Consider the following 13,793-nt stretch of genomic DNA (forward strand, 5'->3'; position numbering starts at 1 on the left):
ACATACCTTGATTTGGAGCTAAATAGGTGAACTAAAGGCTTGCATGAATGTTGGCCAAAAAACCTGGCTGGCTGGAGACCAAAAATGGCCGGAAAAGTGGTTGGTGGGAGGTGGCAGCTGCTGGTTTGTGGAGGAGAGTGGAAAGAAGTGAGAGCAACCAAAAAGGCAAGAAAAAGAAAGAAAAAGAGAAGGGGGGAGGCCGATTCTCTCCCATTTCTTTTTTTTTGTAAATGATTAATATGTCCTCTAAATTTCCAGAATTATAGTTTTACTCTTATGCTTGAACTAACCATTTCTTTTACAATTTTTATTTATTTATTATATATATGTATATATATATTTTTTAAAATTTAGTCAATCTTAGATATTTCCGGATCGGGGTATTATAGATGTCTCGCGAGACTTGTGTGTTGGCAAAAGAAACATTTGAGTCTCTTCACAACCATATTAAGTCCATGACTTTATCTGATGAAAAACACTCTACACCGAGTGTTGGTCTTTCGAAACCAATTTACAATGAGCCTGACATAGTCAGGGCAAACGGTTGTGGAAAGCGGTTAAAGGGGGTAAAGAAATGGCCATGACAAAGAATAGACATTGTCATGGCTGCGGTCTAACAGGACATGACAAAAGGAATTGTCCTACACTGAACAATGCGTGAGTAATTTAATTTGATTGTTTTTGTTCTCATGTGAAAATTGCTTCTTTTATGTTCATTATCTTATATAATTTTCTAAACTGTATTTACAGGGCATCGCATTCTCAAACTTTGGGGGAAACTATGCCTTAGCAATCCTATGATGCAACAAAAGTTTATTGAATGATTCTTATGCTAGTTGGTTGTTGCTTGTGGCTATTGTTTCTGGTGGATGGTGTTGGTCTCTCCAAGCTTAGTCTATGTGAAGGATTTTACGTAGCATTTTGTTTCTTAGCTAACTAGTTACAGGATTTTAGGCAAGCATTATGTTACTGTGGAGTAAATTACTACACACTCCGAATCAGCTCTAGAAGATTGGCAGCTCCTGGACAAAAGAATCTTATCCAAAAGCAGTTTATCTGACAGTTCAGTTACCGACAGTTACCACGAGCAGTTACAAGGAGAGGTTACCAGAGGCAGTTAAATTGTCTTAAGAACTGCCATAACCACATCAACTGATAAATCCCAAGCCTATAAATACATATCATTCTACATTTGTAAGAATCATCGACACTCAACTCTAATAAAATATTAGACTCCATGGACATAGGCAAGTTGCCGAACCACATAAATTCTGTTGTCGTTCTCTTGAATCTTTCTACTTTAAACATATTTTATACCTCGTTGCAAATTTAGCATCGACAATTGGTGTCGTTTGTGGGAAAGCGTTCTTTAATATAAGCCATGTCTCAAGAAGCGGAAGTATCACGACAGGAGGAACTGCCTCATCCAGAAGAGGAGAGGACTCGGCATAATCATGATGAAATAGAAGAGCAAATTCAAAATGAATTGGAGTTGGAAGAAGCCCTCCTTAAGGCAGAAGAAGATTTGCTAAAGAGACAAGAGCATGCTCAAGCTCTAAGGGAAAGACTTCAAACCATGAGGAGAAAGGGGAAGCGTTTGGCTAGCGAAATCCAGAGTGTTGTCCGAGGCGATAGGGAAGCAGATCCAAAGCGTGTTTGGGAGCAAGACAGTGGGAGCACTGGGAGGTCTCATCGGAGGAGGGGACCAGTTACGGAGAGGAGAAGGCATACTCCATCTCCAAGAGGTGCAAGGAACAAATCCCCGCAGCCGTCTAGGAGGATAAGGCGCTGAAGCCTTTCCCCAAGAATTCGAATGAAGAAAGATACCAGGGAGGTCTTATGGAGTGCTCAGAAGAAAGCCGAGCAAAGCCTCAGAAAGATGACTTCCACACCCTTTGTACGGGTTCTGCGATTGGAAGATCCACCAAACAAGTTTTCACCCCCGGCGTTTGCAGTCTATGATGGAAAAACAGATCCTGTAGCACATATTTCAGCCTACACGCATAAGATGACTCTTTGGGCAGGTCGAGACGGACTCATGTGCAAAATGTTTCCGTCAAGCCTAGGGACAACAGCCATGAAATGTTTCCACCAACTTCCAGAGAACTCGGTTTCATCTTGGAGGGAGTTCGCCTGGATCTTCGTAGCAAGATTCATAGCAAATAGTCGAGATCCAGCAACATTGGATACGCTATTTGCTTTACATCTAAGGAGAGGAGAATCACTTAGGGCTTACGCTGCCAGGTACTCAGACACCTATACGGATATGGAAGATTGTGATGAAAGGACCGTAGTGGCTACTTTTCGCCTCGGGCTCCCTCGTGACTATAAATTGCGAGAGAGTTTGACGATGGCTCCACCTAAAAGTATGGCCGCGCTCGAGGACAAGATTAAGCAATACGTCAAACTGGAAGAAGACAAACAGGGGGATCGACAATTTGCTTCTCAAGAAGGGATAAAAAAGGAAAGTAAGAAGTTTAAAAAGAAGAACGGGAAAGAAAAAGACTCGAAGAAGGATCCAAAGGCCCCTTCTTACGAGGTGGTAAAAACAATATTTAAGGACCCAATTTTCCGAATTCTACCTCAGATCGCGGACAAGCCGTATTTTCGACGGCCAAATAAGATGTCAGGGGATCCGTCCACTCGAAATCAGTCCAAATGGTGTTCCTATCATAGAGACAAAGGCCACAGGACAGAAGATTGCAGAGAGTTCAAACAGCATTTGGAAGAATTGGTTCAACAGGGACATCTTAAGGAATTTATTGAGAAAGAGAAAATTACTGCCGAAAAGAAGGCAGAACCTCAATCAAAGGAGCAGGGAGAACCTTCACACTACGTGGTTAATTTTATTGATGCAATGGTACCAGATGTACAACTTGGTGATGTATAGGAGGGTCCGACACCAACAAGTGGTAATGCGGATGGATTTTAATCCCCATTTGGGAATCAAAAGACCAAGAGAGGCAACTGCAATCACTTTCACCAAGGAAGATGCAACAGGAGTGATCTTTCCACATAATGATGCTCTTGTGATCTCTCTACAAATCGGAGCAGCAACAGTGAAGCGAATGATGGTAGACCAAGGGAGTTCCGCAGAGATCATGTATTATTCACTCTTCCAGAAGTTAGGGAAAACTCATGCAGATTTGATTCCTATTCCGACACATTTGGTGGGACTTAATGCAGCCCCAGTTTGGCCGCTCAGAAGGATAAGAATGTCAGTAACGGTAGGTCCAAGAACAGTTGAGGTGGATTTCCTTGTTATAGATCTACCCTCGACGTACAATGCAATTATGGGCAGGACTTGGCTCCATTTAATGGAGGTTGTTCCCTCATCTTATCATCAAATGCTCAAATTCCCCTTTGGGGACAAGGTGGTGGAGATAAGAGGAGACCAGACTGCCTCAAAAGAGTGTTTTATGGCAAAAGCAAAGCAAGCAGGAAGAATAATGATGATGGAAGAAGAGGCTCCAGTTCTAGAGGAAGTTGGAAAGGAGCCAGCAACCAAGTCAATGGAAGAGCTTGAGAAGGTTCAAGTTACACCAGAAAATCCTGACAGATACTTTTTGGTTGGGACTAGCTTGCCTATACCAGAGAAGGAATCCTTAATTGGGATGTTAAGAAGAAATGTGGTGGTGTTTGCATGGACTCCCTATGAGATGTCAGGGGTGGATCCAGAATTGGCAATCCATAGGTTAAATGTCAAACCAGGTTTTAAACCTGTAATTCAGAAGGGGAGAAGGTCAGTCGTTCAACATACGGAGGTCATGGTTAAAGAGGTAGAAAACTTGTTTGAAGCTAAGGCCATAAGGGAAGTACAATATCCCGAATGGCTCTCAAACACAGTGGTGCTCCGAAAGAAGGATGGAAAATGGAGGGTATGTGTTGATTTCACTGATTTGAACAAAGCATGTCCAAAGGATTTGTTCCCGCTTCCTAAAATCGATCAATTGGTGGATATGACATCAGGAATGGCAAGGATGAGCTTCTTGGACGCATATCGAGGGTACCATTAAATCCCAATGCATCCATCTGATCAGGAGAAGATTTCTTTCATCACCCAAAAGGAATATTCTGATACCAAGTAATGCCTTTCGGCTTAAAGAATGCAGGTGCCACATTTCAGAGGATGGTGACAAAACTCTTTGGACCTTTTATTGGTAAGACTATGAAAGTTTACATAGATGACATGGTGGTCAAAAGCAAATTTTAGCATGACCATTTGATGCACCTTCAAGAGGTGTTTGATGTCTTAAAGAGAAATAATCTAAAGCTCAATGCTAGCAAATGCGCTTTTGGAGATAGTACGGGAAAATTCCTTGGCCATCTCGTTACACAAAGGGGAATTGAGGCCGATCCAACGCAGATCAAGGCCATTCAATGCTTGGAGAGACCCACCAAGGTGAAGGAGATACAGAAGTTAACTGGAATGACGGCGGCACTTAACAGGTTCATCAGTAGATCCTCAGACAGATTCAGACCTTTCTTTCGACTGCTTAAGTCGGGGAGAGCTTTCCAATGGGATGATGAATGCGAGGCGGCTTTTCTTGGGTTTAAGAGTTACTTGCAAAAACCCCAACTGTTAGCAACTCCCAAGGAAGGAGACACGGTTCAACTATACATGCCAGTGTCAGATCATGCCATCAGCGCCGTAATCCTAAGAGAAGAAAGAAAGGTCCAGTACCCAATTTACTACGTAAGCAAGACAATGCTAGATGCTGAGACAAGGTACTCGCCCTTGGAAAAGCTTCTCTTGGCATTGGTAATGGCTTCTAGGAAGTTGAACCATTATTTCCAGGCATACCCAGTGGAAGTGGTGACAGAATATCCATTGAAGACCTTATTAGGAAAACGGACATGTCTGGAAGAGTTGTCAAATGGTCGGTCGAATTGGCTCAGTATGATTTGCAGTTCATCCCAAGAACTGCCATTAAAGCTCAAATTTTAGCTGATTTTGTTGCCGAGTTCGCTACGGAGCAACAGCCTGAAGAAGCCAACAAGATATGGAAAGTACAGGTAACTCCTTCGCATCTTTGGGAGTTGCAGGTTGATGGTTCTTCAACAAGACGAGGATCCGGAGCAGAAATTGTACTCATAGCACCGGAAGGAGAAGTATTGGAGATGGCTATATGGTTAGGGTTCCCAGCAACAAATAATGAAGCAGAGTATGAGGCCTTGTTTCAAGGAGTCCAGAATGCTCTAAGACTTGGGGCAAAGGAGTTGGTGATTTATTCAGACTCTCAATTGGTAGTCAATCAACTTACTGGACTCTACAATGTCAGGACAGCAACCATGGCAGCATACATGGAAAAAACTAAGCAATTGCTCGACCGACTTCACGACTATAAAGTAATACAAATCCCAAGGGAGCAGAACGATCATGTAGATGCTTTGGCTACCCTTGCGTCGGCCGACCAAATAGGGGTGAAGAGGGTTATCCAAGTACAAGTGCTTGAACGACCAAGCATAGATGAGTTGCCAGAAGAGATACTATGCGCAGAAGAGCAGGCGCCAAGTTGGATGGATCCCATCGTTGCTTACTTAAAGGATGGTATTCTTCCCGAAGATAAGAAAGAAGCCAGAAAATTGGCAGTCAAAGCAGCGCACTTATGGTTGTCTCCTGATCAGAAGCTCTATAAAAAGTCTTTCTCAGGTCCATACTTATTATGTGTCCACCCAGGAAGAGTGGAGGAACTGTAGTTTGAGATTCATGAAGGCTCTTGTGGAGCACATGCAGCGGGAAGAACGCTTGCATTTCGAACAATCACCCAAGGCTTCTGGTGGCCGTACATGCAGAAGGATGCTTTGCAGTACATAAAAAAGTGTGAAAAGTGTCAGAAATTCACACCAATCCCCCACCAACCGGCTGGGGATCTTTGTCCTCTTACAAGTCCGTGGCCTTTTGCCCAATGGGGATTGGATATTGTTGGACCGCTTCCGTGAGCTACTGGCAATAGAAGATTCTTAATTACCGCCACTGACTATTTCACGAAATGGATCGAGGCAAAGTCTCTGGCAGCAATCCAAGATATAGAAACAAGGAAGTTCGTTTGGGAAAATATCATAACAAGTTTTGGGATCCCTCATGCCTTGATTAGTGATAACGGAACTCAGTTTTCAAGTGCCAAGTTTAAAGAATTTTGTGGCGGATATGGGATAAAGAATCTCTATTCCACCCCCGCCTACCCATAGTGCAATGGTCAGGCAGAGGCGTCCAACAAGATCATCTTAGACGGAATTAAGAAAAGATTGGAGTCTTCCAAAGAAGGGTGGGTAGAAGAACTCCCGTTAGTATTATGGGCATACAGAACCACTCCTCGCAAGTCTACAGGAGAATCCCCATTTGTGCTTGCTTATGGAGCGGAGACAGTCATTCCCTTAGAAATAGGGCTTCCAACTCTCCGAACGCAGATGTTTGAGGAAGGTAACAATAATGTGGCAATGGAGAGGAACCTGGATTTACTGCAGGAAAGAAGAGATCAGGCTATGGTGCGTCTAGCTGTTTACCAACAAGTGTTATCCCGATCCTATAATAAAAATATTAGGGCAAGAAGCTTTGAAATTGGGGACTTCGTTTTACGAAAAGTCTTATCTCAGACTAAGGATCCAACTGATGGAAAGTTGGGTCCGAACTGGGAAGGACCTTTCCAGGTCATAGCACAGGTCGGCCAAAGAGCCTACAAGCTAGTTAGGCAAGATGGCATAAGTGTCCACGGAACTTGGAATATCTCCAACCTAAGGAGATTTTATGTGTAATGCCGATTATGGATGATTTAAGCCTTCGGCAACGTATCATCAATAAAAGAATAAGTTTCCTCTTCATCTAATTTTGCATTTAGCTACTTCTTGCTATTTCTTTAACTAAATTTATGAAAGTTTTAAGATTCAGCCGTGTAATCTGATTCTTACTCAGGCTTCAATTTACTAAGAATATTGATTCTTGATTCTTAGTCAAAAAATCAATCAAGTGGTTTTCACTAAGAAACTGTTGGAAAGGAGGCTAGAAGTTACTTACGGTTGAAAAAGAGGCCAGAAGTTACTTGCGGTTGAAAAAGAGGCCAGAGGTTACTTGCGGTTGGAAAGAGGGCCAGAAGTTACTTCAAAACTGTCATTCAACCGTCTCAGCAGTTACACCACACGTCTCGGCTGTTATTCATCACAGCTCAACCGTCTTATTTCTTCCACCTATAAATGGACATGAGAAAGGTACAGAGAGACGGAGAAAAAGAAAGAAACACAATTGTTATAACAATGAGTTCCTCTTCACGTCCCACCAATGTCCCACCAAAGAAAAGGTCTACGATGGAGAACGAGGAAGATGACGATTTGATCAATCTTAAACATCCAACAGACGCCTCCCTCCAAAAAAAAGCTAAGTTGGAATATCAAGAGGATGAGGACATGGTCATCCTTGAGCAACCAGTAAACAATCCACCAAAGCATGTGATTGAAATCGAAGATGACGAGGATGAAGAAGAATTGAATCCTAACTAGGAATGCGGAAGACCAAACTGAGGATCTCAAAGAGCAATTACAGTATCTGAAGAGGGAGTTCCATACTGCTAACAATTGCAACAAGGAGCTCCTAGGCACTCTGCAAACTGTTCAACACTCACTCATCCAGCTATGTGACATGGCCTGGGTAGCAGCAATGGCTCAAGACCCACAAAGGCTCTGGATGTCTCTTTTGGATCTATCAGCCCGTGCTAAATCTATTTTAGACAGTTAGTCCATCTAAAGATTGTATCTTTTCCCTTTTATGCAATGAATAAGGTACTTTCTGAATAAATCGCTACAAAAAAAGGCTATACAAAAACAAAGCCAAAGAGGCTTTATTCAAAGAAAAAGACAAATGAGTCTTAGCCAAAGAGGCATTATTCCAAAAAAAAATAGCCAAAAAGGCTTTATTCAAAGAAACAGACTAAGAAAAGTCCAAGCCAAATATTCAAAGAAACAGACTAAGAAAAGTCTAAGCCCAAAGGTTTTATTCATACAATTAATTAAACATATTCCTATTGTCCACTAGGATCAGTGGCCGAAGTAGTCCCAGGAGCATTGGTGTCCAGGCTAATGCCATTTTCACGAAGTTTCTGTAGGCTTGGGCGAGGATGGTTGGGGCGGGCCACTAGAAGAAGTCCTCCGACCAGGCTTCATGCTCTGGAGGAATCTTGAGTGCGAGAAGTGTACAACCACGCCCAAGTCCAAAGTTTTCGTTGGATTCAACAGCAAGAGTTTCCGTATATTTCTTGCAGCACTGAGCTATGCTTTCTTTAACCGCTTTTGTCTTTATTGTCTCAGCTCTGGACAATTGGTTTTTGGCTTTGGAAAGCTCGCTTCGGGTCTTCTCTATCTCTTCATTGGCTTCAGCAAGCTTCTCTTCAAGAATGGATTTCTCTTGCACGATCTTCTCAAACTCAGTTTGAGAAGTCTTTGATTTCACTAGCTTTGCCTTTGCTTCAAAGAGCTGATGCTTCAAATCAACTATGTAGTGAAGGCACATTTGAGATCCCTGATTCAAACAAAGAAAAAGAAAAGGTTAGTACGAATTAATCCACATACACACACATATTTAATGAGTAAGAGTAAGTAAGAGGAAAATCCCAAGAAGCATCTGCAAGCCAAAGTCTTCACCTTTGGGAAGTTTATTAAAGAATTATTTATCTTCATTGGAGATAGTAGAACAAAGCTTCTCAATGAAGAAAGGTGAATATCCGACATGAAGAGACATGGGATTATCCACAAATACAAGGCCACTGGAAGAAGTCCTCCGACCAGGCTTCATGTTCTGGAGGAATCTTGAGTGCGAGAAGTGTACAACCACGCCCAAGTCCAAAGTTTTCGTTGGATTCAACAGCAAGAGTTTCCGTATATTTCTTGCAGCACTGAGCTATGCTTTCTTCAACCGCTTTCATCTTTTCTGTCTCAGCTCTGGACAATTGGTTTTTGGCTTTGGAAAGCTCGCTTCGGGTCTTCTCTATCTCTTCGTTGGCTTCAGCAAGCTTCTCTTCAAGAATGGATTTCTCTTGCACGATCTTCTCAAACTCAGTTTGAGAAGTCTTTGATTTCACTAGCTCTGCCTTTGCTTCAAAGAGTTGATGCTTCAAATCAACTATGTAGTGAAGACACATTTGAGATCCCTGATTTAAACAAAGAAAAAGAAAAGGTTAGTACAAATTAATCCACATACACACACATATTTAATGTATAAGAGTAAGTAATAGGAAAACCCCAAGAAGCATCTACAAGCCAAAGTCTTCGCCTTTGGGAAGTTTATTAAAGAATTCTTTATCTTCATTGGAGATAGTAGAACAAAGCTTCTCAATGAAGAAAGGTGAATATCCGACATGAAAAGACATGGGATTATCCATAAAACCTTTAAACATACTGTCGGCATTCCAAGATGAAGGACTCAAGGCGGTTCTGCCAAGAGTATAGGGTGTAAACGTAGAAGAAGAACCATCGGCACCACTGGATACTCCAAAGGAAGGGAAATTAGGACTAAGACGAGTCCCTGGGGACGGAGAAGACAATGTTGACTTAGCCAAAGAAAAGTTGGCAAATAAGGTTGAGGATCCTCCAATAGGCCGAGGAGATCCAAAGATGTTTGCCCAAGGACTAAATTTAGTCTTAGGGAGATCAGGGATGGCTACGCTCCTTAGAGCTCCGGAAGACCTACTCGGAAGAACTTCTACAATCATACGAAATAAATGGTACGTATATAAAAATACATATATAAAATAAAATATATATATATAATAACAACTAAATTAAGTAAGAAAAACACACCTAAAGAAGAGGAATGTTCGCTGGAAGTATCCTGAAGTTCATCATCATCCTGGTCTTCCTCACTCTCACCCTTAGACTCTTATCCAATCACGGTGGGAGAAGAAGTGACAGGAAGAGCAACTGTTGCCGAATAATGATCCCTCTTACGTTTCTGTTGTCGCTGCCGAGCTGGGGGTAACTTGAAGTATTCACACGCTTCTTCAATGGATACGCCATAGGGAGAGGAGCAAAACCACGATAAGAGGGTTTACAGCCAAATAACACTGGGGCAGATCTCCAAAATTTACCACCAGGCTTGGAGTTAGCATAAGAATCATCAAGGACCTCTTGCACAACTTCACTAAGCACATCCGGGAGTGCGGGAATACGACCTGCAATAAAAAGAAAAAGCAGTAACACATATATATACATATCACAAGAAAATCAAAGATCAGAGCAAAGGCATACCTAGGGGTTCCCCTTTATGGGAGGTAAAGCCGCTCCAATGCCTTGAGACAAGCATATAATCCACGTCTTTACTGGAATTTGGAAGACAATGGATTAATGCAGAATCACACTTTGGAGACAAGTAATACTTGCCATCTGAACTCTTATTCTTGAGGATTGAGTAGCAGCTGAGAAGATCGATAGTAGCAAGTTTTTTCTTCAAGAAAGAATTCATTTGTATCACACCACCGATGATCCGATAAGCATTCGGAGCTAACTCCGAAGGATGAAGATCCGTATACATGAAAAATTCTTGAAAGAACGACGAGAATGGAATGTGGATTTTGCACTCCGATAATAGGAAAATGGGAACCTTGATGAACTCGGGATCAGAATCCCTATAGTCATTAAAAGGAACACGAATGTCGAATGGAGGTACAATCCGATGCTTCGCTTTGAATGCAGCTAAGTTCTCTGGAGAAGAAATCAAATCTTTGAGCTTACCCATGGCAAAACCTGCAAGATCAAAGGTATATAAGTAAAACAAAATTTTTGATTTGGTCCGAACCCCCAACGTGGGGGTCGGTGCCGAACCCCATGGAGGGGATCGGCCAAACCCCCTAGAGGGGTCAGCGCCGAACCCCCAATGTGGGGGGTTGGGCCGAACCCCCCATTTGGGGGTCGGCATCAAACCCCCCACATGGGGGTTAGGCCGAACCCCCATGTGGGGGTCGTTGGGCCGAACCCCCCATGTGGGGGTCCGCCGAACCCCCTACCCCGTAGAACCTCTCACTGGGTTCGGCTAAGAGATCTGGCAAGAGGGCCAGACCCCCAGTCTCCATCCAAACACGAATAAAAAAAAAGAAAGAAAAGTTGTAAATTCAATAAAAAGATTCAAGCAGAGAAAAGAATTACCTCTTGAAGAGCAGAAAAGAGACGACCTTTGAAGCATATGAAGTTCAGAAAAGAAAAAAAATCTTCACACAATGCAGCTATTTATAGAGGATGTCAAGACTCCTAATCCAACTAGGAGAAGGAGATTACTTGTTGAGAGCATCCTAATCCAACTAGGAAACTACTTCCTGATAAACATGAAAAAGCCTTTAAATTTATCCTAAAATTATTAAGGTAAATAAAAGGTTGGGGGTATTTGTGGAGTAAATTACTACACACTCCGAATCAACTCTAGAAGTTTGGCAGCTCCTAGACAAAAGAATCTTATCCAGAAGCAGTTTATCTTACAGTTCAGTTACCGACAGTTACCACGAGCAGTTACAAGGAGAGGTTACCAGAGGCAGTTAAATTGTCTTAAGAACTGCCATAACCGCATCAACTGACAAATCCCAAGCCTATAAATTCATATCATTCTACATTTGTAAGAATCATCGACACTCAACTCTAATAAAAGATTAGACTCCGTAGACATAGGCAAGTTGCCAAACCACGTAAATTCTGTTGTCATTCTCTTGAATCTTTCTACTTTAAACATATTTTATACCTCGGTGCAAATTTAGCATCGACAGTTACTGTAGTTTTTTAAGTTGTGAACTCCTAATTGTTAAAGCTAAATCAGTCATTTGAATGGCATATTGATTGTTGGGAGGATCAGTTTATTAAATCAGTAATCTCACTTCAATTCTCTTTGACTAATATATTGAATCATTGATAAAATTTAGAGTTTTTTTTACATAATAGCAGGCTACATGTAAACTGATTTCGGTCCCTAAAAGCTCTAATTGTAGTTGATTTGTTTCATAGCAGCCAACTTCAATAGGAGTTGAGCAACTGTTCTTCAATTGTATAGCAGTCTGAAGGGCTTAAAGGGTTCACAATCCACTCCACACGAGCATGCATCACACACACAACCCTAGCTCCTTGCATAATCACCATGTCATTTAGAACATAGTCAACAGAAATCACTTTAGTCACGTGCTTTCTTCCTATATTGAAACCACCTGATACAGGCCACCATGGCAATCAAAACATACACCTCATACAGTCACAAAACCACCGGATGCAATATGACCTCCATAACTCATCCAATCTAAACAAGAAACTGAAAAACACAAAGTAAAAAAATTATAAAATCCCTAATTAGGAAATATTTCCAAAGTAGCACAAATACCCAAAATTCCATAACTCATTTAGGCCCAAAATCCCTAACAAGGAATCAAGTACATGGAGGACAACTTCGACTCAACCAAACCCAATTCTATAACTCAAACAAACCCAATTCCATAACTGCAGAGTAGCAACATCGCAACATCGATGAATGAGGAACTCAGAATTGTAGTGAGAAATCGAGTGAATCGTGAGATCTAATAATCATTTGACGGAGAGAGAGGCTTGTTTTCAATATAGATGGAGGACCACTTCAACTCTCTTGTTGGCCTATGGAGACTCTCCATGTACTAATCACGAATGAAGAAATCGAGAAAGACGAAATCGCAGGAGAATCGGGTCCTGAGAATTATGTGGGTCAGAGTTGGGTTAGAATATGATTATTGGTTGTGACTGTTAGATGAATCGGATGGCAGTAAGAGTTATCCCACATTTTAACGAAAACACAAAATCCCACTAGAGAGCAGCGGGCATGTTTATGAAGAGGTAACCAATTTGTAACAAATACAATTACAATTCAATGACACGTTTCTAGGTTTAGGAGTCTTACCAAGGATGAAAAATAAGGTAAATGAAACCAATTTGAACTATTTTTAGGCCTTCAAGGTTCCTCAAACTGAAAGATTCGAGTTAGAGTTCGAATCTTAAAAGTTTGACATAAAGGGGAGAAATAGAATCAAATGGGTTATAGAAGGAAAATCATTTAACCAACTTCAAAACAACTCAAGTTAGAGTAAGATTACCTTGCTTGATGATCTTGAATTATGAAGGGAAGTGATTTTGAGAGGAAATAAGGTTTTAGATGAGTTTATGTGATTGAAAAGTAAACTTATCCATGCAGATTTTTTAGAGTAGTTCAAGCGATCATAGGGGCGCTCAAGCGACTTTCACTCTTTCTCATTTTTGAAAAGGTGCTCTGTTGATCGATCGACTCTCGTAGTCGATCATTCGATTTTTGATCTGATTCCTTAAAACTGTTTTTCCTTAGCTAAAACATTCCCTATTCAATTTGGATCCATTTCAAGTAATTATAACACTCTAAAATGCACTCAGAACACATATTATCAATCTCGAATCACTTGGTATCAATTCTTAAAGTTTTCAACCCTAAGTTTGACTATTCAAACTAGTCTACTCCGATTCAAATGGATACGTACTCAACACGTGTTGACCCTACAACAAATGTAAAAAGTATGGATTTTACATCCTCCCTGCTTAAAATAAATTTTGTTCGCAAAATTAATCACATACCAATACTGGAAATAATTTTGGGTTCTTTTCATGCATCAAAAACTCCAATTCCCAAACAACCTCCTCCACTCTGTGGTGTTGGCATAAAATCTTTACCAACGAGACAAACATGGAGCACAAAGTCCTCTCCTTTCGATCTAAGATTTGTATGGGTTGAACTAAGTAGGACTGTCATTCGCAAGAACAACCTCCACCACCTCTAACACATG

General features: G+C 41.4%; 1 protein-coding gene across 1 annotated transcript; it reads left to right on the top strand.

Annotated features, from left to right (window-relative positions):
- Window positions 1–1,813: 1,813 nt before the first annotated feature.
- Window positions 1,814–2,890, top strand: LOC120009394. The gene has a single exon (XM_038859981.1). It carries the CDS (start codon window positions 1,814–1,816, stop codon window positions 2,888–2,890), a length of 1,077 nt encoding a protein of 358 aa, XP_038715909.1.
- The last annotated feature ends 10,903 nt before the right edge of the window (window positions 2,891–13,793 follow it).

Source organism: Tripterygium wilfordii, chromosome 2 (assembly GCF_013401445.1).
Source record: "Tripterygium wilfordii isolate XIE 37 chromosome 2, ASM1340144v1, whole genome shotgun sequence".
Lineage (NCBI taxonomy): Eukaryota > Viridiplantae > Streptophyta > Magnoliopsida > Celastrales > Celastraceae > Tripterygium > Tripterygium wilfordii.

Excerpts from the sequence above, each read along its gene's own strand:
- LOC120009394 (XM_038859981.1), top strand. The coding sequence starts at position 1,814 with ATGAAGAAAGATACCAGGGAGGTCTTATGGAGTGCTCAGAAGAAAGCC.